Source organism: Sceloporus undulatus, chromosome 3 (genome assembly GCF_019175285.1).
Source record: "Sceloporus undulatus isolate JIND9_A2432 ecotype Alabama chromosome 3, SceUnd_v1.1, whole genome shotgun sequence".
In the NCBI taxonomy this organism is placed as follows: Eukaryota; Metazoa; Chordata; class Lepidosauria; order Squamata; family Phrynosomatidae; genus Sceloporus; species Sceloporus undulatus.
In genome coordinates this window covers 169149735-169175574 of record NC_056524.1, presented here as the reverse complement: position 1 = coordinate 169175574, position 25840 = coordinate 169149735, and the positions used below count along the sequence as shown (strand labels likewise).

At 41.4% G+C, this 25840-nt stretch overlaps 1 protein-coding gene across 3 annotated transcripts in view; it reads right to left on the bottom strand.

The window, feature by feature from the left end:
* Positions 1–25840, bottom strand: part of TET1 (tet methylcytosine dioxygenase 1) — a 646721-nt gene that overhangs the window by 33481 nt on the left and 587400 nt on the right. For all 3 annotated transcript variants that reach the window (XM_042459332.1, XM_042459333.1, XM_042459335.1), the window contains exons 3-5: positions 9111–11613; positions 6837–6927; positions 3591–3684 (exon numbers count right to left, since the gene is read on the bottom strand). In XM_042459332.1, coding sequence (XP_042315266.1) covers positions 3591–3684; positions 6837–6927; positions 9111–11568 — 2643 coding nt within the window. In that variant the 5' untranslated portion in view covers positions 11569–11613. The remainder of the gene's footprint in view (positions 1–3590; positions 3685–6836; positions 6928–9110; positions 11614–25840) is intronic.

Here is a 25840-nt window from a genome sequence, read left to right as displayed (position 1 = left end):
AGACGGCAGCAGACCTCCTAGAGGCCCGCTGCTGCTGCCGCCGCAGCCGCCCATCTCAGCTTTTCGTCGCTCTGGGCGCCGCCATTTTGGGCGGCAAAATGGCGGCGCCCAGAGCCCCAGAGGCCGCTATGGGCACCGCCATTTTTTCGCCCAAAATGGCAGCGCCCAGAGCGGCGAAAAGCCGTGATGGGCGGCGGCAACAGCAGCCAGGGGCCAGGCGGCAGGCCTCTGCGGGCCGCATCCGGCCCGTGGGCCGGAGGTTGCCGACCCCTGCACTAGATAGATGGACTCATTAGGGAGATCATGTCTCTGAATTTACAGGATGGAATCAGAGCAGTGGAGGACTGGGGGTCTTGGAGATGTCTCATTGACGGGGTCACCATAAATTGGGGTCAACACGACAGTAAACAACAACAAATTTATAGTCCTTAGAACTAAGATATGCAGGATCACAGAGGAGCCACATACTTAAATACTCCATGCTTCCCTTTCTGCCCCCTAATCTCTGAGGATATTTGTGGTGTCCATCTTGCAATACTGGTTTTCAGCCATTATTCAAGCTGAAATTTCCAATTCAGCAAACTATGACTTGATTTAAAAAAGGAAGTAAAGAATTCAGCCCTACAGACAAGACGAGGAAAGAGAGACTCAAGCTACAATTCATTCACAGAAATTCAAATCATGGTCAGAAAAATTTTCTGAATATAGTGGCTGTTTGCTGGTAATATCACTAAAATGTTTGATAAGAATTTGGTTTGTTCTGAATGAGGTTGTCCTCCTGACACAAGGGCCAGATTTGTGGTTTAGCTGTGGCCTTTGAAATGATATTCCTTCTCAAGGATGGTCCTACCATTAAACAGAATAAAGTGAATGCCTCAAATGGCAGGTGCAGAGGGCAGTGACAGTATCCTGCCAGCTATCTCTCCTGGATTCCACAACCACTCTGTTCTCTTTTATAACTTGTCCTAGACTTCTAAACTAGTGTGATGCCTCCAGTGTATTGGAAGGTTCTCCCACTACCAGTCAGTCCATCTGAGTTCTATACATAGAATGGGGAAGAAACACCATCTTGTCCTTTGACTTGAGCATCAAAGCACCTTGCATAAGCCCTACTGTTTCTGGACAACCAAATGATAAGTGCAGTCAAGAGTGCCTTTCACCAGTTTAGGCTGGTACGTGAACTGTTCCCTTTACTACATGGGAGGTGCAGGAGAATCCAGCCTTCACTCATGTTCTGACCAGCTGTCTTTCATATGCATCTGGCTCTGAAAAGGTTTCTGAAATAACTGTTTCAAAATGCAGCTGCCAAAGTGTTAACTAAGGCCAGCTGAAGGGAACATAACACCAGTTTTAAAATATTTTAATTGGTTTCCAATTACTTTCTGGACCCAACTCAAATAACAGACTTAAATATTATTTACAACATTACACTTGGCAATTATGATCTTCCCACTCTCTAAAAGTGTCCAAAAGTGGAGACTGTATTCCAGGCCAGGTTTCACAAAAACAGAATACAGCAGGACTATTCCTTCTCAAGGCTGGTCCTACCATTAAACAGAATAAGGTGAATGCCTCAAATGCATCAGAGAGAAATGATGGCATCCTGCCAGCTATCTCTCTTGGACCCCACAACCATACTGTTGTCTTTCATAACTTGTCCTAGACTTCTAAACAAATGTGATATCTCCAGTGTATTGGATTGATCTAGACACAATAATCTTATTGATGCAACCTAGAATTGCATTGGATTTTTTGGGTATTGTATCCCACTGTTGACTCTTGTTTAACCTGTGATCTAGCAAAACGCCTAGATAATTTTCACAAATACTGTTGTGAAGCCAGGTCTCACCCATCCCATACTTGTGTATTTAATTTTTGATACATTCCAATGGTTCAACCATTGGATTTATTTCATCAGCAGAGCCAGAGGTGGAGCAATCTCCCTCCCTCCAGCAGCCCTCTGTGCACCTTTCAAAATATGCTTCAGGAGGTTGGGATATCCTCAGAAACCACTTTTCAGATATCAGAGGTTAGCAAGATGCAGTGGAAGGGAATAAAATAGCTTCATGGATATTGGCTTTAGACTCTAATATTAGGATCCAAAGCACTGTTTTCTCCCATTAAGAACCCACCCATACTTTCAGATCTTCCTCTCCTGTCTCCTTGTTAGGAAGAGGCTTCCCAGGTAGATCATTTTCAAAATTACAACAAGACTATGGAACTCCCTAACAAGTGGATTTCTTTTTGCTCTCTTGATTTACTGACATTCTGAGAGAAGGCGTAAGCTGTTTTCTTTGGAACTCTAAATTGTGAAGGACTCTAACTCTATGGATGTTCCACTGAGTTGCTGGTGCATCTTACTATCCTTTTTGTTGTACAGTAGTTACTGCTGCTGAATTTAATACAGTGGTACCTTGGGATACGAAATACCCAGGTTACGAAATTTTCGGGATACGAAAAAATCCCATAGGGAATTATTGTTTCGGGTTACGAATGTTTTTTCGGGTTACGAAAAAACTTTTGGTGCTTTTTTCGGCTTTTTCGCACGGAATCGCGGCTTTTCCCCATTAGCGCCTATGGCAATTCGGCTTACGAAGGCTTTTCGGGTTACGAAAGCGGCCGCGTTACGAATTAATTTCGTAACCCGAGGCACCACTGTACATTCCTCACTGGTTGACTGGTATGCATATTTATTTTATATTATTATGTTTTTATACAGTATGTCTATGATCTGATTGTTAGCCATCTTGTGGAGCCTTTTCTATTTAATTATAGTATAGTCTCATCTTGTACAGACCAGCAATAAACACCGGCCTCAGGGCAGAGTGGGGGTGTGGCGTCTACATGATGCTGACACTGCCCTGACGCCGTCATGATGCCATGCGCCCAACTGCACAGCAGATGGTGTCACGGCGCTCCTTTGGAACTGCATCCAGATGATGCAGCACCAAAAGGAGTGCGAGAAGGTGCCGCTGTTGCAGCAAAGGCACCCTTTCCACATCACAAAAAAGAGCTGCTTTTTGTGCCATGGAAATGTCATATTGGGGCCGCAGCATGTAGTTGCTGAAAGGGGTAGACTGTTCAGCCCCTTAGACACATAAATAAATAGATGCAATGTTTTTGTGGGTTTTTTAGGCTATGTGGCCATGTTCTGGAAGAATTTATTCCTGACTTTTTGCCTGCATAAACATCACCCAGGGTCAGGGGGTTTCTCAGCAGACAATGGATCACTAATTAAGCATACACAAATCCTTCTCACATATCCTCCCACCCTGAGGTCTTGCCATTCACCAGCAAACCAACACACAGATTAACATGTAAATCACTTCCTCTCAGCCAAAGGTCACACAGTATATATACCCGACACACCTCCATGCAACCAATCTCTGAAGATGCCAGCCACAAATGCAGGCAAAATGTCAGGAATAAATTATTACAGAACACGGCCACATAGCCTTGAAAATGGATGCCAGCCATGAAAGCCTTTTACTTCACATATGCAAAGTCCTTTGAGAACTAAGGAAACAATTTCTAAACAATAAATCTCAAGATTACAAGTAAAAATATACTATTATAAAATAAAAACTCACCCACTTGGCAATCGGACACCCCTGGGAACTTTTTCCTTCTTTGCCTGTGTACACCACTACTTCTATTCTTACAGCACTTCCTTTTGCTCCATACCTGTACAAAGTTTTGTAGAAAGAGAACATTTTATTTAAAGAAGCAGTTTATAAAAAATACTAGTAATTAATAAACTAAAATAGTAGCAACAACTACTAAGAAATCATCCTGTCACTGACCGAAATAATAATAATAATAATAATAATAATAATAATAATAATAATAAACCCACCATCTTTCAGCAACAGAATAGCCAAATAAAGACAGTAACAGGCTGTTATTTTAAAAGAATGATTAGGTTATAAATTCAGTGGCCAACCCTGAATACAGTAGATCCACTAACTTAAAAAAACCCGATTTACCAAGTTCCTGCTGATTTAATTTATTTGCTTTAATTAGGATCAGCAACTAGATTTAGGGGTAAAACTGCAAGAAACATCTGAATTAACAACCATCACCAAATCAGCGCAAAGAGAAAAGCCAAAATATGACAAGCTCTGGCTTTGCTGAACCTTCAGAAGATCAAAGTCTGAAATTTGTGGGCCACCAAACAAACATATCTCTCACCATGAACAATATTGCAAGATGATAAAATAGTGTATTACTAAATGATCACCTTCAGTTCACAGCAGGATATCATTTCTCATAGCTGTGACCAGCACAAACTGTCTAAGGGCACAGAGATTGAAACCAGCATCTCAAACAACAGGAAGTAACTGATTTAAGAGGTTTTCAGTGATTCAGTTTACTCAGGAGACATGCCAATGTGTGCATGCATATGTGTGACTTCAAGTTGCCCATCAACCCTATGAATTTCAGAGGGTTTTCTTAGGCAAGGAATAATCAAGAGATGGTTTTGACAGTTCCTTCCTCTGAAATATAGCCTTCAACACATGATTTTTGTTTGTGGTAATATATTCTGTAGCAAGTAAATTATTTCATGGTCATTAAGTCCCTAATAAACTGTATGAAAATAATTTGGCCATATCAATGTATATTGATGGCACAACATAAATTGAAGAAAAAGATCATCATGACGAGAATGATGATAGGGTTATACAGTACGCTCTTCTCTTACGCGGGGATCCGTTCCAGACCTCTCCACGTAAGGCAAATATTGCATATGCTCAAGCATATGCTCGTGCATGATGTGTGGCATGGCACCCGCAGTGCGGGCGCGCATGACATTAAAACTTCTGTTGTGTGGCTTTCAGCATAAGCTGAAAGTCATGTAAAAGGCGCCCGCATATGACGCAGGGACACTGTATGTCCAGTCTAAAACCCTTGAGGAGGACTCAAAAAATGTAAGTCAGGGCGAGTGAAGTGTGGTCTATAGGTGCTTGCTGCCCTCTGGGCCCCCAACTTGTAACCCTTAAAACTTGTCTAACCTCCCAGGACCCTTCACATTAATCTATCTTAATTGAAATAAATATTTCATACAATTTTCACCCCCAAAGCTGCCTAAAATGGATCAGATCCAGGCAAAACCCAGCAGCTTTGCTTTTACAAGTCCCAAGCTCCCTTTATGCCCCAAAACTTTTTTAAAACCCTGAACCAGTTGAATTGAAATCAGCCAAAACTGAAACAGGAAGAGACATGACACCACTTTCTGTCTATTCAAGTCCACTAGTGTGGCCCACTGTGTGAGTATAAGGGGAGGGATGGACCCACTGCCTCTGCAGTTTCTCACCCTGGTGTAAGTGATGTAAGATCTGGCCCCGGGTGTGGAATGTCACTTAGCGAGTTTTCAGATATAACTTTTGTATTTAAGCAAGTTTTGGGTTCCTGCAAGCATGCTGAAGCCTCCCTTTCATTTCCAGAGATACAAAAATCAGTCTCCATTTTTTGGTTTCTCCAAATTTCACCTGCATTTTCTTCCTATCTTGGTTTCAATAATGAGATTTTCTAAATTTTCATTTGAAAATTCATGGGTATTTCGGTAACTGCTTTCTCAGTTCACAGATTTCTAATGTATTTTTCTATTGATTCAAGTGTGCTTATGGACACTTTTTAAAGATACACAGTTTGAGTTGTATTACTGTACTTTATTTACATATAATTCAGAAAAAAAGAATCTGTTCCTGATGGTTTCTTCCCAATAAGGGGAAACATGTGAATAGATTTATTGATATGCTCAAAGACTTAAAATTGGATAAATTTATAATAAATTTTGTTAGAAATTTTGGTTATACGCTCTGGTTTACACATTACTACTCACACACAAAAATACTGTGAGGTAATGATGAATGACGCCAAACACCACAGTGAATAGCAGAAGTAGCTCCATTTGGATTTTGGAACACAACAATCCTCCATTACCATCATCTTGTCAATCTGCTATTGAAGCTCAGGGGATTTTGAAAGCTTATTGTAATACAGCATGCAGGGCTACAGTTCAAAGAAACTCAATCAAAGAAAAATAGTCAGACATCTTGCTGTGCATACACAGTGTCTATACACAATGTATACAACATTCCACAGGCATGTCTAAGTTAGCACTATGGATTGTGGCCAATGCCAAGTAACAACAAATGCATTAATTGGGTTTGAATAGAGGAGTACACATTCTGCACCTCTTTGAAAGGAAATCACTCAGTATCTCTTTTCATCAGGCTAGTATCTGAATTTCCTTCAAACTCAAACTGGCTTCTATCCCAATCCTCCAATTGGCCATTGCCTTTTATTTACCACCTAGGTCTGACCATCTGCCTTGGAAACAGTCCTTTGGAATTAATGATAAAGAAATAAATCTCCTAGAGCCCCCCCACAACAAGACATACTCCCAGCATTAACCACTATTAACTGTGATTAATGAAAGTACTCTGTCCCTCTTTTGAGGACAGATTCAGCACATATGAACTGTGTCCTTTAAGATATTTTGGACTTCAGCTCCCAGAAGCCTCAGCCATGTTGGCCAATAGTCTGGGATTCTGGAGGCTGAAGTCCAAAATCCCTTAAAGAGCACAGTTTGGAGGCCACTGCTGTAGCTTATATACAGATGCTCTATTTCATAATAAAGCAAAAAAGGCTTTGTGTGAATAACATATAAGTAAAAATACTTATAACTACTATTGCCAATATAAGGGAAACCATCTAACTACAATCACCATTGTAAACGACTTACAATTACCACTATCACCAACGTTCCTATTTTGCTGCATGCATAAATAAGTCAGGGTTTTTTTTACTCACCAACATTTATATTTCCTCACCTGTTCTCCATTATTTCCCTAACTGCAGCAACACTTGGTCCTGTTCCAAGGTGTGTATAATACGGCCCTTCATCCTTCTCTATAATTTGTTCTGCAGAAAGGACAGTTGTTAAAAAATCACTTCATGAACATAAAGATATAGACTCCACTTAAATGCTATGAATGTCACCATAATCTGCAATCAAGTCACTGGGCTCAACTAATTTTGTCTTATTGTTTACAGAAGAGGGTGCTTTCATCACCTGAAGGTCAAGCTATCTTTTTTGTACAGCATCAGTTTTCAAGTACTCGAGTGTGACCAACTACTGTCTATGGTCCACTACACACTGCAGACATAATCCAGTTTGAGACCTATTCAACTGCCCTGGCTTAATGTTAGGGAATTCTGGGAACTGCAGGTTTGTGAGAAATTTAGCCTTCTACTAGGGAGCCCTGGTAGTGCAGTGGTTAAATGCCTGTACTGCAACCACTCACTCACACACAAACCGTAAGGTTGCAAGTTCAGTACCAGCCAGGGGCTCAGGCTTGACTCAGGCTTGCATCCTTCCGAGGTCGCTAAAATGAGTACCTAGATTGTTGGGGGCAATTAGCTTACAGTTGTAACCCAGTTAGAGACTGCTTAGGCCAGGGGTAGGCAACCTTTTTGAGCCGGGGGCCGGGTTGCTGTCCCTCAGACAACTGGGGGGCCGAAGCCAAAAAATAAATAATTAATTTTTTTTAAAAAAAATTAAATATATAAATAAACCAGGACAAATGTAGGACAACATTTTCAAATGGAAGACACTTTTTTAAAAAAAAAAATGGAGGACACGCGAAAAAATTTGCTGATTTTTAAAGAAATGTTAATATAAATGCATGTTTCTGAGGCTTCTATAGACAATTGCCCCCCAAAGGCCCCGGCGGCAATCGTTGGCAGGACCGGGCTGGGGCCGGTCCCAAGGCCTCGCCGGGCTGCATCCGGCCCATGGGCCGCAGGTTGCCTACCCCTGGCTTAGGCAGTATGAAGTGGTTATATAAATAAAGCTACTATTGCTATTCTCTGTCAAAGAGCTTTGGTGCCACAATAAACTGCAGGCATTTAACCACTGGTGGCGCAGTGGTTAAATGCCTGTACTGCAGCCATTCACTCAAAACCACAAGGTTGCGAGTTCAAGACCAGTAAAAGGGCCCAAGCTCGACTCAGGCTTGCATCCTTCCGAGGTCGCTAAAATGAGTACCTAGACTGTTGGGGGCAAATTAGCTTACTTGCTAATTAGCTTACTTGCTGTTCACCGCTATGATCTTTGGAATAGCGGTATATAAATAAAAACAAAACAAAACAAAACAAATTCCCAGTATTCCCTAGTACTGAGCCAGGGCAGCTACAGCAGCCTCAAATTATTTCTGCAGTGTGTTCTGGACCTAAGGCCCAGATGGGGCCCAGACACAGACCACACCAGCAGTGCTACCACCATTATTTCATTTTTCATGCTTTTTTTAAAGAGAAGGAGAAAGACTACTGTATGCTGCAATAAGCATGTCATGAGCTTCAAGATAAAGTTCAATATAGGTCTCCAGGCCTAAAAAGACTTTGGAATAATTATATACATAAATGGTTTAATTATGAGACCTTTGACAAAACAAAAATACGTACTATGCCCCCTTTTAAAGATTTTGGAATGTTCTATTGAGGTTTAATGCTGAACAATTAGTCATTAATGAAATGCATAATTCCCTTGAAATCCAAAATCCAAAACACTTCTGGTCCCAAGCATTTTGGATAAGGCAGACTCAACCTGTACATTCTATCTATAAAATACTGAACTAAACAAATATTTTATTCTCCTGTTTGCTGAAAAGGAGATGGAAAGTTGCAACTGCCCTGCTATGTGTACCTGGAGTCATAGTTCCTATGCATATGTATCAGTGTCAGATTTTTAGATACTTAGGAATTCTTTCAGCAGTTGATTTTTTTGGATTCCCATTCAACAGACAAATCACAGCAAGCAGGTGAGCTCAACATTCAGCAGCATTAACAGTAAGAAAAAATCAGAAATCAAAGTATGCAAGGAGTTACCTGTAAAGCACCAGTAATGAGGCAGAGCAATGGAGTAGAAGCACATAAGACTCTTGGCTGCAGTGCAGACAAGCAGCAAGGGGTTTGTGTATGTGCATGCACATGTGCATAAACACAAAGACATGCACAAATTTTCCCAGGGACCCCTCTATGAGAAAACAGCCATTTGAAATATTTATTTCACAGTACCAGGTTGAAATGTACTAAAGGACACTTACCAACACAATCACACGATGGTAAATCTGTCTGCCCTTTCTTGGTAGGTGTATCAATTAGATTCTTTGTAGGGGTGTCCAAGAACTTCATAGGAGATTCAAGAAAACTACTGAGTGTGTTTTTCACTGGAGAACATCCTGCATTCCCTTTATCCTGTGGGTTCTCAGCTTCCAAGTTTCTTCCTGATGGAAATTTAGTTTCATTTACACACTCAGCATTCCTGAGAGCCTCTATGGTATCCCCTGGAGGGACAGCACCAGAATTAACGGGAATTGGTTGCAGATTCTGACTTTTTTGTTTCTCTACAGCATGCTGTTGGAGTTTCACAAGGTTATCCTTGCATGTGTCGCCTGCTGTTTGACTAAAAGTCTGAGGCAAAGGATGCATCTGAGCCAAATTCATAGTTTGCTGTACCTGAGAATTCTTGTCTTTTGCTGTAAACATCTGTATGTTTTCATTTCCTTGGTTCAAATAGGATTTTGCTTCTAAGTGAGAAACAGTCGGAAGATTATGGGAGAGTAGGCCACTATGTTGCAGGGCACCACTTGGCGTATTGGTGCCTTGTGTAGCATCATAGCCCATCATTTTGATGTGCTCAGGCACCATTTCATGGCCAAATAGCTTGTCTTTTATTTTATCCTGCATTAAGACAGGTAAAGGCCTGTGGAATATTATCTGAGTTTTGGGGAGAAATAATGCAGCTGTTTTTTGTTGTGCTGGCAAAATACTCCGCTTCCTTGCCCTTTGCCCTTTGGCTTTGATTGGTTTTTTCCCCAAAACAGTTAACTTTGTATCTTGTGAAACAATCCGACCAAGCTTGCGTAGTCGAGAAGGCTTTTTCTGTATGTCCTGTAATTCATTATGTTGGCACTGCTGTTGCAGCTGATTTTGTTGGTCAGGCATTAGCTGAAGCTTCTTTTTCAATCTTTTTGCCCTTGGTACTGGTTTATCATTTTTCCGTGTCGGTTGCCTTTGCTTCACTAACAATGAGCCATAATTGTTCCTTACAAACACTGATTGTTTCTTCTGCAATAGGCACTGATCCTGTTTATGTTTTGATTGCATATCAGATGGTATTCGACTGAAAAGGGATGCCTTCTGGTCGGGGCTTGTTTTGCTTGATTCAATTATTGCTGCCAATTGAGTTAACTGGGTGGCTACCTCCTTCTCATCTTGGCTATGAATGCTGCCCCTAATTACAGAATTACTTTTTGAGTTTAGGCCATGAACAGGTTTACCCTCCCATTTTCCAAGCATCTCAACTTTGTTTCTCCATTGTTTGACAGTACTTGAGTTTTTGGTACATGGACCAATGGCAGCTTTATGGTGGAGAGGATATTTCTTGGTAGTATGGCCTGAATTTCCACCAGACACCAATGTAGAGAAAGGTTTGCCATCCCATGGGGAGCAATGTAATCGACGCAATAAACTAGATGGACCTGGGGATTTATTGGAAAATTCAGAAATAGCACCTTGACCATTGTAAAGCAAACTCCTAGGAAGGATTTTTCTTTGTTGAGGAACATGAGGAAAGAGCTGATGATCTTTTTGTGAGGAAGTCCCTTTCAGTGCTTTCAATGTAGAAGTTGTCAAGGAACAAGAGCTATCCTTTTTGTAATTGTTCAGTGAATGTGGGATTTGCTGCTCTGTACACTGAACTCTTTCAGTTTTACCTGGCAAAGGAGCTCCCAAAGGGACTTCTGACAAACGTGTTAACGCCTCAATTGCAACCACCTGTTCCACAGTTAAATTTCGATTTTTAATAAGAGATAGAAAAGTCGACTGGAGTGACAAATCTTCAGATTGGGGATCTTTTCTTGGAATATTTGAAGCACCATCATCAAGACAGCCACTTTTTTCAATCACAGGAGTGTGAAGTGGCTTGTCCTGCAGATTTGTAAGTGAATTGGTTTGCAAAAGCGAGTTCTCAGATTCCTGAATGACATTAGAGCTTTCTGGCTGCTGTGCTAGAACATGATCCTTCTTTTCCGGAAGAGCACCATATGTTCCAGCTGGCAAAGTGCTGTTATTGTTCAATGCAGCAGTGCCACTCGAAGAGGCACCTGAGTGGCTTTCTTTGCAGCTGTTTGCCAGATCTGCAGTTATGCTCACGTCTGTTTTTTTCAGTGATACATCACATTCTGCTGGTGAGTAAGGTATGCTTTTAATGCCATTTCTAACAGTTTGTGCAAGTAATTTTTTGGGTTCATCTAATAAACTGGAAGAATAAACCACCTTTGCATTTTTTTCAGCATATTTTGAGTTCTCATTCCTTGTCCCAGCTCTACAGAGATCACCATTCACATGGACACTAAGTGATGGCTTTTCATTTTGTGTCCACTTCTCCGTTTCTAAGCCAGTCATACTTCCGTTTTCATTTGTTTGTACATTTTCCCAGAGCAGTAACTGGTTTGGTTTCAACTTGTGTTTTTCACCTTGGCTGTAGGCAACACATTCCATGAGATCTGCTCTGCAGCCATTTACTGGTTTGTTTTCTAGATCTCCCTGCAAAATAATACAAACATAGTTTGAGCCAATGCTGCACACTCTAAACATAGAGAAGGCTGGATACTACCAAAATTAACCATTTTATGAATGAAGTAAACTAACAGCAAAAACATAATGGCATAGTCTGTATCAAATATGTTAAAATTCATTACCTGCTACAGGTAAGATGTTCATAAAATTTACTTCCAAGTAAATGTGATGAGGATCAGATTTCAAGGAGCAAGAAAGCAAGTGGATGTAATTTCCACTGAAATCAACAGGTGATACATCTAATCCCACCCCATTTATCAGCGGGCAAGCTATAAAATATTGGTTTTCAATGGGAGGGGTAGAAGTGTCAAACTTAAAAAGTAGCAAAGTTTTTATAGTTAAACATTTACACTGCAGAGCACAAATACATTCAAAAACACTTCTTTAAATGATCCAGTGGTCGACCCCAATGTAATAGCAGCCTTCTATCTTCCTGCACACCAGGATAGAGAATTTTTTTAGGTGTCTGCATAATTATCTCAATGTTCCCGAGTCTTACAAAACTCTTTTCATTTCTTAAATGGTGTTCCCCTAAAAGCAAGAAGCCTTGAAGTACAGTTGGTCCAATTTCTGCCTGTAATCTACAGCTCTCCCTGCCCCCTTTAAATGGGATAACACTCATTCTGGGATTAGGAGAAAACCAGCAGTTTCAACAAGAGTTTATGTAAATAGGCTAAAGAATAGTAGAATATGATTCATACTCAAGTTATGTTTTTTTTTAATATTAAGGAATATACAGACCTGAACATGTATTTACAGAATATGGTTACAAATGAAAGTTTGTAACAAAAATATGCCAAATTTATATTTTATATGAAGATGGCCACCAAAATATTGTATCTATCTAAATGGGGGGGGGGGGAGAGAAATGCCCAAATATAAAGTAATGATTGATGAAGTTGTATGACTATAAGGAGACAGATAAATTGACTCAACTGTGAAAAAGGAAGTCATTAGACAAGTCTAAGATGGAATAGGATCCACTGACCCACTGATAGCTTATCTGAAAAAAAGAATGGGGCAAAGACTTTGTAACTGGTCTGGAATGAGATATATTAACTGAAAAATCATCAAGTAAAGATAAGCAGACAAAATATCAGAAGTAGAAGAAAAATGAGTAGGAAGGCTATTACATTATTTGTTTTGTGATGCAATGAATGCTGTATAATGTATTGTAAGTATGTAAGCTTTGTAAATATGTGTTTTTGTGAGGAAAAACACACAGTCAATCCAGGCTGCAATGTTTGGGGGGAGGAGGAGCAGATTCCCAAAAGATACTGTATCTACAGAACAGCTGGCTCCAGGATGTGCCATCATCCAACCTCCTCCTGAACCTAACTCACTGTTGACAGGCTCCAAGCCCAGCTCTTTCACACTGTCTGTAGCTTCTTCACCTGGTATAATCACTCTCAAACTGATCTAAAATGTAAGGTGGACCAACAGGATGTTAACCAAATTCAGCTAGCCTGCTACAAGAATGAGAACCTGGTTAATTGGCTGCTACTGTGCGTAAGCAACAAAAGCACTGTTGAATTTAAATGCTTTTAGCTTTATCACAATCATTGCCCACTGACGTGCAACAAGCAGCCAGCTGATGCTGCACAGAGAGCCAGTCACAGATGCCGTTCACCCCTGCCTCCCCTCAGCAACACCAGCAGCCAGCATCTGGGTTGGTTCTTCACTCTCATACAACAGCAGCTGAGCACCCAGCATTCACAGTGCTGATGTTAACACTTTGCATGCCGATTCCAAGGACAGAGAGGTAAACTGAAAAAGGGGAGAAGCTGCGTCCAACACGAAGAAAGACAGATGAGGGAGGGGGAGAGTTGTGATGTCAAATGTAACCCACATCAAATTCTGAAAATCGGTGGCAGCATTCATTATAGATCTAGTCAAATCAGTTACACCTGGTTAGCTATTTTTCCTTTCCTGCTCTTACGCATCAAACTGAAATAGATGTTAGAATGCATTTGGCTTTGCACAGCAGGTTATCAGATTTTTTTTTTAAAGGTTGTACTGGAATCAGGTCGCACCAAGTCAGTAATCCTGAACAGGAAGGCTACGGTACACCATCAGGCTTGAAAACTGATGCCACTGAATAAAGAAAACCTTGTTGAAACAATTAAATCTGTATTTGTGTAGCAGGGAGACAGTAGATTTAAGGAGGGGGAAACATACTTGGATGTTGCAGATAACTATCCCTGCAATATGTGTGTGCATCATCATACAGGAGACATTTCCTGCAGTAGATTAGGTCCAATTTCTTACTTCTATCAGTAATCCTTGCTTACTATGCTGGCCACAGTTTGTGCTTTTCAGTAAGTAATCATCTGAATATGAAAGGGTTGTTGTGAAGGAAGTGCTAGGCAGATTTGCCTTCACGGCAGCCAATCATAGTACGGAGAGACTGTGAAGGGGGGCTGCTGGGGATCAGAAATCATAAACTGCAGGAGTGTGTCTGAGGGAATTCAGACAGAGTTGATTGAGAGTTGGAGGCGAGAGTCAAACAAGTCAGTGGGGAGTGAATGTGTACTGATTCCTTGAATTGATTGACACAATGCAGGTTATATTGTTGGAAATAAGTACTGGAATTTGTTAAAGCATTTACTATTCTACAGGATATAATAAACCACATTAATACTCTTGTTATTTTGTTAACCCTGATTTAGGGGTCATTCACAAGTTGTTGTTGCTTTTTTAGCACTACTATGGGCAAGAAAAAGCGGCTTAGAGCTGCTTTTTCTGAGAGCGGGTCGGCTGACCGCACCACATGCTTCCCAGGGAGTCCCAAGTGTGCATGGCATGACTGAACTAGCCCAGAGCAAAAGTGGCTTTGAGCCATGGTACTCCATTATTTATTTTTTCACTGCCTTTCCCATACCTGCACATGGTCACAGGGACAGAGGATCACTGCACTGGATGCAGTGTTGCTACCCATGTCAAAAAACATCCATGTGACCCTTCGTTCCATCACATAGGGGTCCAAGCTTAGAAGTGAAAGTCACAATATATAACTTTCCACCACCAAAACATCTGGCAGAGAAAGTTTCAGCATCCTGTGATACACTTGGCGCATGTTCAGGGCTACCCTGAAAATCCGTCCTTTGAAGTGCTCCTGTGTTGGTGCATTTACATGCAGAATTAGGTTTGGGGTCAGGATTGAGCGCTCCTTTGGGTCTTGCGTTAGGGCATTAACATGCACGGTCGAAGGTACACACTTTCCAGGCTAGGGAAGTTTATTCCTGTTTCTTTTTAGTCTGGCTTCTCTGCTCCCTGCCCTTAGTGCAGCCATGGCATGGTTTCAGGCCACTTTGGAGGCATGCGTCATCTAAACGTCATGCTGCCAAAATGGCCTGAAACCACTTCTTTTGGCGTGTCTGCTTCAGGCCCATGCAAATATTCACAGACACACATTCTGGGTTTGTTGTTCACACTATGGGACCGTATCTATGCACATCTCTGTGAGTACAGTTGCTCATACATGTCAGTACTGAAATAAAGATGGAGTCAATAATATGAATGTATTCGAAGCACAGTCAAGGCATGCAGAGTTTTATCCTGGTTTATCTTGGTCTATTTCCATCGGTTATTCACACAGCTAAGAATCCAAATCTTTTAGAAAAACTCAGAAAAAATTCTGACATTCATTATCCTGGATTAAGTGGGCTTTTTGGCAGATTCAACCCAATTCTACCTGGATTATTTTCACTGTCTGAATAACCCCTCAGATTGTCTTCTTTCACCTTGAATCAAGGTGCGGTCATGCTTACCATAAAGAGCACAAAGTTAACATACAAACGTGGCCGCACTGAGGTCACCTGAATGCCTAGAAACCTATTTCAGGAAAGAGCAGAAATGAAGGAGGTTAAGTGCCAGGATTCCTAGGAGCTGGAATGTTAGGGCCTGCCTGGATCTGTCACAGGGATCTGCACATTTTATAGCCAGATTGCCTTCTTATAAGGTATTGCAAAAATCAAGAAATAAGAGGGGATATAATGCAATGCTTGTTATAATCAGACAAATTGTATTTGAAAGTCTTAAAGTGGGAATACATGCTTCTGGGACCAACTTGGCCAAAAACTCTTTTGTGCAGTTGGATTACTGGTACATTAACAGACTCTCCAAACTGTTATGTTCTAGGAATGTGCCCTGTGCTGAATCAGTGTGTCAGATACACTGGAAGATTTCATATGCATTTGTCAGAGCCACAGAATTTAGTTTAGAATTGCAGGTGTGGGGGCAGAAGGGCATGAATAATGATGTCACCCAGTAAAAGAAACCTCGAAGAAACAGCTGAATCTGTACTCTTATGGCAGGGAAACAGCAATTTTTGTTCTTTTTTTAACTGCCATAAGTCAACTTCGACTTATGGCAACACTATGAATGAAAGATCTCCAAGTCACCATATCTCAAAAAGTCTTACAGACTCAGGGCCAAGGCCTTCTTGATTGAGTCTATTCACCTGTTATGTAGTCTATCTCTTCTTCTACTTTGCCAAGCATTGTTGTTTTTTTCCTAGTGAATCATCTTCTCATGATATATCCCAAATATCACAGTCTCAGCTGTCTAGCTTGTCCAAGCTGGCCATCCTGGCTTGGCCAAGTTGGTCCTAGAAGCCTGTAAAACAACCTTAAGGCTTTCAAAAACAATATCTGGCCATAACATGCAAGGAACTGCATCTCCTCGGTTTCTTGATTTTGCAATGCATTACAGAGGAAAGGCAATCTGACTACAAAATATGTAAAGCCCCTTTTACATTCAGATAATTACCTACTGAAAAGTACAAACCCCAGTCACCATAGTACACAATGCTGGTCTGCTCCTCAGGTCTTCCAACACTGAGTGGATTCCAAAATACTTTATGTCTTAATTACTTACTCTCCAGAGACCTGACCAAACTGTCAAACACCAAACCAGTTTTTGGCATAGTGGCATCCAAGAATGTTTTTCAATGATTTTATTATGAGTGTAAACTTTCCTCCCTTACGATGGCCCACAAAAAATATCTGTGGAAGATTGTAATCACAACATTTAAGCCAGTTTTCTTGGATTAGTCTATGAGATGAAAGACTGACAGATTTTGTTATGCTATGAACCTACATCCCACTTTAGTAAATGCCATGAGAAATGTGAAGTCCCCCAACCCTGCCCCCCCCAAAATAGAGGAAAGAAATGATTTTTTTCTGAAGCCAGAAAACAGAAAAAATAATTCTGAAACATTTTCATTTAGAGTGACAAATAAAATAATGAAGACAATGTTCACAATCCAAAATCATATCTCCAGAATCAAACAGGAAAACCATTTCCAGAAATATTATTTATTATGGGATTTTATTGCAGGCTGGAGTACCATGTGTACAACATATGACACATGCCTTAAAGGGACTATGCTGGCAGTCTGAATTCAAGGTGCTGGTGATGACATTTAAATCCCCAATTGGCTTGGAACCTTTGATACTCAAAGGAGCACCTCTCCTAGTATGTACGTATCTGAGAAGTGACATCTGCATGATGAGCCCTCCTCTTTGTTCCACTTTTGTGAGCAAGATGAAGTGGGAGGATACAGGAGAGGGCCTTCTCAGTTGTGATGCCCTGATGTGAAACGCCTTCCACTTGGAGGTCTGACTGGTGCCAGTGCTGATTTCCTTCTGGTGCTAAGCCAAAACATTGCTTTTTAAAATAAAACCTTTGGGAACTAATTTACTTCAAAGTGTACATGTACACTTTTTTTTGGTCTTTTTCAATTATGTATGTTTTTAATCTGGATGTGTTTAAAATTGCACATCACCACCATGTAGAGTCAATTTCACAGGTACTTTTTTCAAAGTCTGGAAAAAAGAATCTGCTGCCACTTAATTTAAAAAAAAAACCCTTCAGTTACATAAGGTCTGCAGTGAATACATTCAAATTATGTTAGATCTGCACATCATTATACAGTAGTAGGTTATTAAGGGAACAAAATGGCCCTTTTGGAGGTGTTTTTTTTTTAAATAAAGCTGCCACACAGCTTTTGAGTATTAAGGAGGGGAGTAAGGTGAGAGGATTTTTTAAATGTTACATTTATATCTTGTATTTTGCTCCCCATATCCACTATGTTATCATAATAACCTTATAGAATATGTTAAAAGTGGAATATCATGGTCGGACCATGGACAACTTTATAGAGAAGAGGCAAGCACTGGAAACGAGGACTGCAGAGCTGTCAGGAGGTAAGGGAAAACCAGAAGACAAGAGCTAGAAATCGAACAAAAATATTCTAGAGTTAAGGACCCACCTTGTCCAACCTGCTGCCCCTACAGATGTGTGCTACTAGGTCCTAGGTCCTAATACTAGGTACTAAGATGAACAGTTATGATGTACCAGGTCTGATAATAAACAAGGTCTAAAAGACCTATTATATGATTGGGGTTTTCAGTTTTCAGTAGGTGGCAGTATCAGAGGCCTTTGGGAGCTAACTTTGCCATAAAACTGGAGAAGAGGAGGAGGCTCTATTACAGTCGGCCCTTCTTATACACGGATTTTTTATACACAGATTCAAGCATCCACGGTTTGAAAATGTTCAAAAAAAGTATAAATTTCAAATATCAACCTTGATTTTCCATTTTTTATAAGGGACACCATTTTGCTATGTCATTATATTTAATAGGACTTGAGCATACACGGATTTTGTTATCCACGGGGGATCTTGGAACCACACCCCAGCGTATAACAAGGGTCCACTGTACTACCAATTAGTGTGGGGGGGGGGGAGAGCATTAATTCATAAATTATCAATTAAATTACAGACCTAAAAAAATATAAAGCAGATAGCACAGAATTCCACAAGCCATGGTTAGAAAATATAGCTTGCAAGTTATCAGCAGAAACACTGATATTACTTAGCAGAGAGAGAGAAAAAAGGCAAAGGTTCATCCCTATACTATAAATAATTCCAAAGAATGCCTGATGCGTTAGACTACCGTACCTCCTATAATGTCCTCCAGCCAGCTTAGTGAATAACTAGGGTGTGGATTAAATAAGGGATAGTGCTCCTTTCTCTTTAACTGCTGTAAGAAGAGGGAATTTTAACAAGGGTTATTTACATGACCTAATTCAGCAACACCTGCTGAAATTACCTCTTCTACACAATCAAGATAGGGAAGAAAGGAGACCTATCCCTTTATTTTATCTAACAATTGTATGAATAATCCAAATATAGCTGGGAGGCGGGCATTATGAGAGTTGTGACCAGGTGAGGAAGCTTCAAAGTATTTGTTTCTTTTAGGATACATAGATCACAACTTGCTTAATATAGGTGACCAGGTGAGTGACTATTCACAAGTCTGCATTCAGATTCTACAGATTGGCAGCTCTGTACAATCTTACATCTCCTTATGTATCTCCTTATGGCTGGTAGGAAACATGGAGCCTCTGACTTGGCCAATCCTGATATATAGTATATTGAGGCAGGTTGTCTTCCTATCCTTATTGGCAGGCCAACAGAACACTATCTGCTGTATTTCAAACCATAAGCTAGGGCTCCAGCAAACTGGGAACCATTTGGGAATGATTAGCCAAGTGCTCAAAAGTGTGTGGAAAACAAGACAGACACAGTTGTAGCAAGGAAAAGCAATATGTTTATCTGAAAAACTATATAAAATAAACTGTTCTTGCAAAAACAACCCAGAAGGAGAGATAATGCAAGGCTATCTAGCCTGGCAATATGTCAGACAAGCAAACAAGAAAGGGACACCATGTTAATATTTCATTAAAGGGCATCTCAGTTTGAAGATAGACTCCTCCCCCCTGAAATTAAGGGCCTGTTTGTGAACGTGGGGCAGTTGTGAAGGTGGTAAACTAGTGAGAGAAAAAGGCAGAGATTATAAAAGCTCTTGAAGAATATGTTATACCTGAACTCTCAAAAGAAATAGCCCTTTACAGAGAAGAGCTACTGAAAATGACAAGTACTTATCAGAACTGGGATTAATCCAAGAACTGCAGGGAAACTTCCCTTGTAGGCTCAATCTGTCAGCTCTTGCGAGTGGAAACAAGAGCAAAGAATTCAATCATTCTCATATGTGTACACAGAGAAACAGCAAGGTGCCGAAATGGATGTGCAGATGGTCCCACATCTATCAGCAAACATTTTCTAGTGTGTATCAGACAATACACTGATTGAAGCCCTACCAGTTTCCTCCACATAGGATTAAGCATATAGTAACTCCAGAACTCTCATTCTACTCTCCTTATCAAAGCCATGTACTGCACTGGCTGATGGGAATTAGTATCAGGCTTCTATCACATACATATAAACAGCTGAAAGGCTATTCCAGCCATCAGCCTATGATCTCTCGGCATACCTTGAATAGCTTTGCCAGCTGCAACTTCACACTGACCTATGTCATGCCATTTAGCTGGCAAAACTATTTCTATTTCCCTCCAGTAAACTGTGTTCCTCGTAGTATGCAAAGGGAACCTGCAGCATCTTTGAGACTAAGAAGATTATCAGACAGCGAAAAAGGACAAGAGAGAAGTAGGACGCTCCAGTCCTTATCATGCAACTGCAGGAAGATTATCAGACAACGGTCCTGCGAAATCACTCTCATCCCATCCTTCTCCCATCAGTGAAATGGAATGGCGCCATAACTTTTTATTGACAGCAGTTTCACGTCAATAAAAAGTTATGGGACTATTCCACTTCACTGATGGAAGAAGAATGGGATGAGAGTGACGCTGCGGGACATTGTCTGATAATCTTCTAGCAATTGCGCAATAAAAATGGGAGCGTCCCGCTTCTCTCCCTTCTTTTTTCACTGTCTGACAATCTCCTATGTGAAAGAAAGAAGCTGGTTTCTCTTAAATACAGTTTAACTTTTGTAATCATGAGTATCAGCTGGTTTCTATCAATTATGATATCAAATGCAAAACATACTGAATTTTGTAGTGATAATTTTCTGGAAACAAATGTTGATTATTGGCAGCTACAGAGAAGTTTACTTTTATTGGTAGCTGCAGAAAAGGGAACAAGAGATTGCTGAATAATTACTGCCGATCTCTCTCTCTCTCTCTGTCATCTCTCTCTCTCACACACACACATATACACACCAAGAGGCCATGCATATATAAAACAATAATTAGAACCTGGCCAATGATGCATAAGCTGTATAATGCACCGTGCATTTGCTCCCACTTGATCCTTCCTCACTAGTATATACTGGCTAAACAAAGCGCAAGTTGTTTTGTTTTTTCAGGGCATCACCCAAACTAAGTATCCTAGTTTTTCTCCCAAATAAACTAAGTTTCTATGTCATGAAAACCCCTACTTGGTTTTACAGAGGGGAGAACAAACCAGGATCCCCAGGTAGTCTTATGATCGAAACTACACACTGACAACTGTTAGGGAAGTTTAAGATCTATGGGAGCTGATATGGTCTAGTTGTTTGAGAGTTGAACTACAACTCTGGAAACTAGGGTTTGAATCCCTCACACATCCAAGGCAACCCACTGGGTGACTTTAGGCAAGCCATACTCTCTTAGCCTCAGAAAGAAGCAAAGGAACCTCCCAAACAAATCTTGTGAATAACAACCCATGAATGGGTCACCTTGGGTCACCATAAGTCAGAAGCAACTTGAAGGCACACACAACAACAAAATAAGCTCTACAAAGCTCTACATATCTATTTTTGCAATTGGTGTCCTAGACACTTGATAACATTTTTAATTCCAAGGAGAAGAGAAAACGAAAAGGCTCACACAAACTAGATGGGTAACAGAACACAAAGAAGGAAGTTTAGTATCACAAAATACAAGGTTGGTTTCTGTGTTGTTAAAAGCCCCCCAAATCCATGAATGTTATTTATTATCTTTATGCAATGGCATCTGGTAATTGTAATGGAAAATGGAACATCTTGGTGATATGGTAGTGGTGGGAGAGACACAGCAGTTTTAAACACTGCTTATGTCCAAAGTGCTATGCAAAGGTGTCAATTAACCTTTTTTTCCTCTCTTTTCAAATACAGTATCACAAACATGTAACCAGTAGGGCTAATCTTACCTTTTCCAAGTCAATAACAGCACAATATTATGATAAACATGATTTATTGGTGACAAGAGAAAGCTTAAAGCGGATAGAAATAAATAAAAATAAATTAATATAATAATAATAATAATATTATTATTATTATTATTATTATTTTACTCTCCCATTAACAGCTTGCGCACACTCCTACATTTCTCTCTTTTTCCAGCAAGCCAAAGGCGACTAGGAGGCTTTGCTTCCAATTTAAAATTTGGTGTTACATCTGAATGATATAAAGCACAAGAAATTATGGTTTGTTTCAACAAACCACCTTCAACCCAAGGCTGGATTGCTTCAAACAAACCACAACACTAAATTAACCAGAATTTATCCAGCCTTGGATGATCCAGAAGTACAGGAATCAAAATGAAGGGAAAAGTTCCAACCTCCACCTTATGGCTACGTGGGTAGGTAAAGGAGACAGGTGTCTAAGTCTACAAGAGGGGTAAAGTCTCATTCTCTGACAAACTACATTTTAATCATGATGTCCAACCTAAGCCAATTTGTTTTGAGTCGTCAAAACTCCACTTCTTAAAGTTACTGCATAATCCTCCTCCAAAAAGGAGGGTGAGAAAATATTAATACTTTTTAAAAGCCCAGTAATAATTTACTGACTCCCAACCTACATAGTTTCAGCCCAAACTACAAAGCAGGAAGCAACATGGTTGTTTAAAACCAAGGGTCACTAGAAAACTGGGTCACATCATAAATGGTTTCTACAATACGTACTACCATTCTTTTTCAATTGTTGACGCTGCCAAATATACTTAACCAAGAATATTTTCATGTGAGCATGTACAATGGACAATATGCATTAAAAATTCATCAGATCACATGAGTTAAAATTTGTGCTTTCAAAACAATAAAGTTCAGTATATCAACCCCTCTCCCCCAATTCCAAAGAAGTATTATGTCAAAAACCATACTCGCAGCCATATTGCAATGGAAAACTAGACAACCAAAAAAATGGAAAGCTCTTGCCATGGAATAAGCAGGTTTTTTATTGTAGTGCTAGTCCCAAGGAGTTCCTGCACGAAGTCTATGTCTGATTGATTTTTATTACCCACCTCCTTCTTTGCATATTGCCATAATAATAAAGCCACAACCCACACTTTTGGGTTGAGTCTCTTGGGCACTAAGCTAGAAGCTGATTGCTTGGGCAAATAAGCGTGTCTTACCTTTTTCTGGCTTCAATTCTGGATCTAGGATGCCCCCAGATGTTATCATAATGCTCAATTGCCACCGATCCAGGTGAGATCCCCCACCGCGATGCAAGCCCAGATTGAGCCTTGCTCAGCCAGCCAATTTTTGTAAAGTCAGAAAGCTCCATGGCTTTGAAAAAAGTGATGGTCTGGCAAGAGTTCGACCCGGGACTGGCATCCGGGAGCAGCCATCCCACCTAGATCAGTGGTGATTTAGCTATGATAACATCTGGGAGCATCCTAGATCCCAAAACTGAACCCAGAAGCGTAAACTGGGTCTTTGCCCAACCGATAAAGCCCTGTAGTTGTTTCTCTGGTGAACAGGAAGCTAATCAACCTTCAAGCAATAAGTAAACTCAACTTCCTAGAACTCATGGCAAAATTGGTTGCACATGTGGGATGCTTCAAAATTGTGCTGGCTTATGTTTATAGTATACTGGAAAGTGTATAAGATCATCCCATGTTTTACAACATGTTGTTTTTGTTAGACTTGCTGGGCGGCAGCCACCTCAGGAACCACCTCTATTGTTCTGTAGTGGCGTGTGCGAGTGATAGAGTCCCACACCACACTGAGACAACAGAACTTATGGAGGTGCCGCCTTGTGCAACGTTGTCACAGACAACAGAGATTGTCCCTAATTGTGGCACGCCACAAATACAGGCTTCCATTGGGACAATGCAGGCTTTTTGCCATCGTGTGATGCTTAAATCGCAGGCTGGTTAGGCCACAGCCATAGATACCTGAGGTGCCAACTGTTTATCATAACTGTGCCTAATGCCATTCAAAACCGTACAAAATATTTGTATTTCAGGAAATAAGGAAGCTTGCAACGTGATGCTTCGCGTTTGCTTTCCAAAGATTGTTAATTCTAGTGCGTTCAAACATATACAGTGTTGTGCTATCCCTTTATCCCAGAATTTCCAAAATCTGAACTATTCCAAATCTTCAGTAACTGTCCCATGGGTTTGGCTGAGGACACCAGACACCTTTTGCTTTATGGTCCGGTTCCGTGTTCCACAAACTTTGTTTCCATGCATCTACTAATATAATAATCATAATAAGTATATAATTCTTCTTCCGGGGCTAATATGTGTGAAGGTGTATTATACAAACACTAAATAGATTTTATTTGGGTATCCCATCTTCCAAGATTATCACATTTATCTATGATATATATATGTTTTATACATATTCATTTAAATTATCTATACATACAATATACTCTGTAGACCATGGTGGCGGACAGGCATGCCGGGAGAGTTGAGACGGGACGAAGTGATCCAAGACCAGGCAGGCAGATCGGGGGATAGCTTCGTAGCGCCACCCAGCTGCCGCCCGAAGGAATGGGCACGGCGAGAGTCCCCACCCAGCTGGGGGCGGGATAAAGGTTGAGGGACAGGTTGGTGGGGGCATGGGGAGCAGGATTGGGGCCGGGAACCCGGGAATACTGGGACGTGCGAAGCCAAAGGCGGCTGTTGTTTGTAGCAGGTGAGAAGTGAGCATTGGTCAGCAGGCCCAGGATGGGGGGCTGCCTTCCTAACCCTGGCAGGGTCAGACCATAGTTTGTTAATTTAGAGTTGGGCCTCGTACAGAGGTTAGTGCTTGCCCGGCTCCCAAAGGGGACAGGACTTTCCGGTCATCCCCTGAGGGAGCTGGCGGAGGCAAGCACCAGTCTCAATAGCGGTGTGAAATGGTGGGACCCCAGCGGTGATGCAGTTGCCGGAGCAACAGGCCCGGGCAGCAGAGTTGCAAGAGAAGGCTGACACGGCAGGAGCCCGTTAGAGATTAGTCTCATGGGAGGCCCGCGTTGTGGAGACAGCCATCCCCTTGATCGATCTGAACGCAATAGAGATTGGGGGAAGAAAGGACTGCGTTGTGAAGTAACCGCGGCCTGAGAAGTTGGGCCGTTGTTGTGTTCCAAGTTTATTAAGTTGTGTTTAATGTAAAGTTTTAAAGCATCCTCAGCTGACTATTGTGTACATCCATTTTTCTTTTGGGGAATTTGATAACTTACCCAGGAGAGACATGTTGTGGGCTACGAGATGTCCTCAGGGACGCAACACACCCCCTCCCACATTGGTGGAGAATGCGGGCACCACCCACAATACTGGCCGTGGGGCCTCCTCCCACCAAATATCAGGAACAGCTATTTGCATGGTTCATGGAACAGCAAAAGCAGTTAATTGCAAGCAGGTGTCGGCAGCACCATGTTACAAGTTTGTGGAATCAAACTCTATGTGGCGTAAACAACGTCGCTACAGGGATCCGGGGTTTCTTTGGCCATGGTGCTGACTGAGTTGCTGAGCGAACCCCCGGGTACAGCGGGGACAGCGGCAAAGTTGCGGCCATTGTGGACGGTGGGTGTGAACCCACTGGAAAGCTGAATGAAATCGGCGGCCCCACAAGATGCTGTGGAGGCTTTCTTGAACACTTTTGAGCAGCGTAGCTCGCCGTCCGGCATGCTCGCTGGCCTCTCGGGGTAACAATGGGCCCTAATCCTCGCCCCTTGTCTGACTGGCCCAGCGCATGGCGAGGCGTGTCAGACACCCTTTCTACCAAGGAACGGCCGAAAAGTTATGGAGAAGGTTTAAAGAGGTGATTGTTACCACCCATCTCATCAACAACTCCGAGGAGACTCTACCGGTGCCGCTTACGGGAGTGCCGTTAATTAGTGGCAAACGGTGGTAGGGGCTTACACCTACGGACCCTGGGGGCCAGCGCGTTAAGAGCCCAATGACATGGCTTTTCGGCTTAAGCTGGCAGTTGCTCAGTACCCAAGGCGATGGTGACGGAGTGCGTTCTCGTGGAACAGTTTGTACTCGCTTTGCCAAGTATCCCTCCCTGCTCGGAATTGGATTGCGGTTTCTCGCTTGTGTCATCCACTTCTAAAGTCTTTCAGATGAGGCCATGGCCCCTCATGGACTCCTTTGTCTC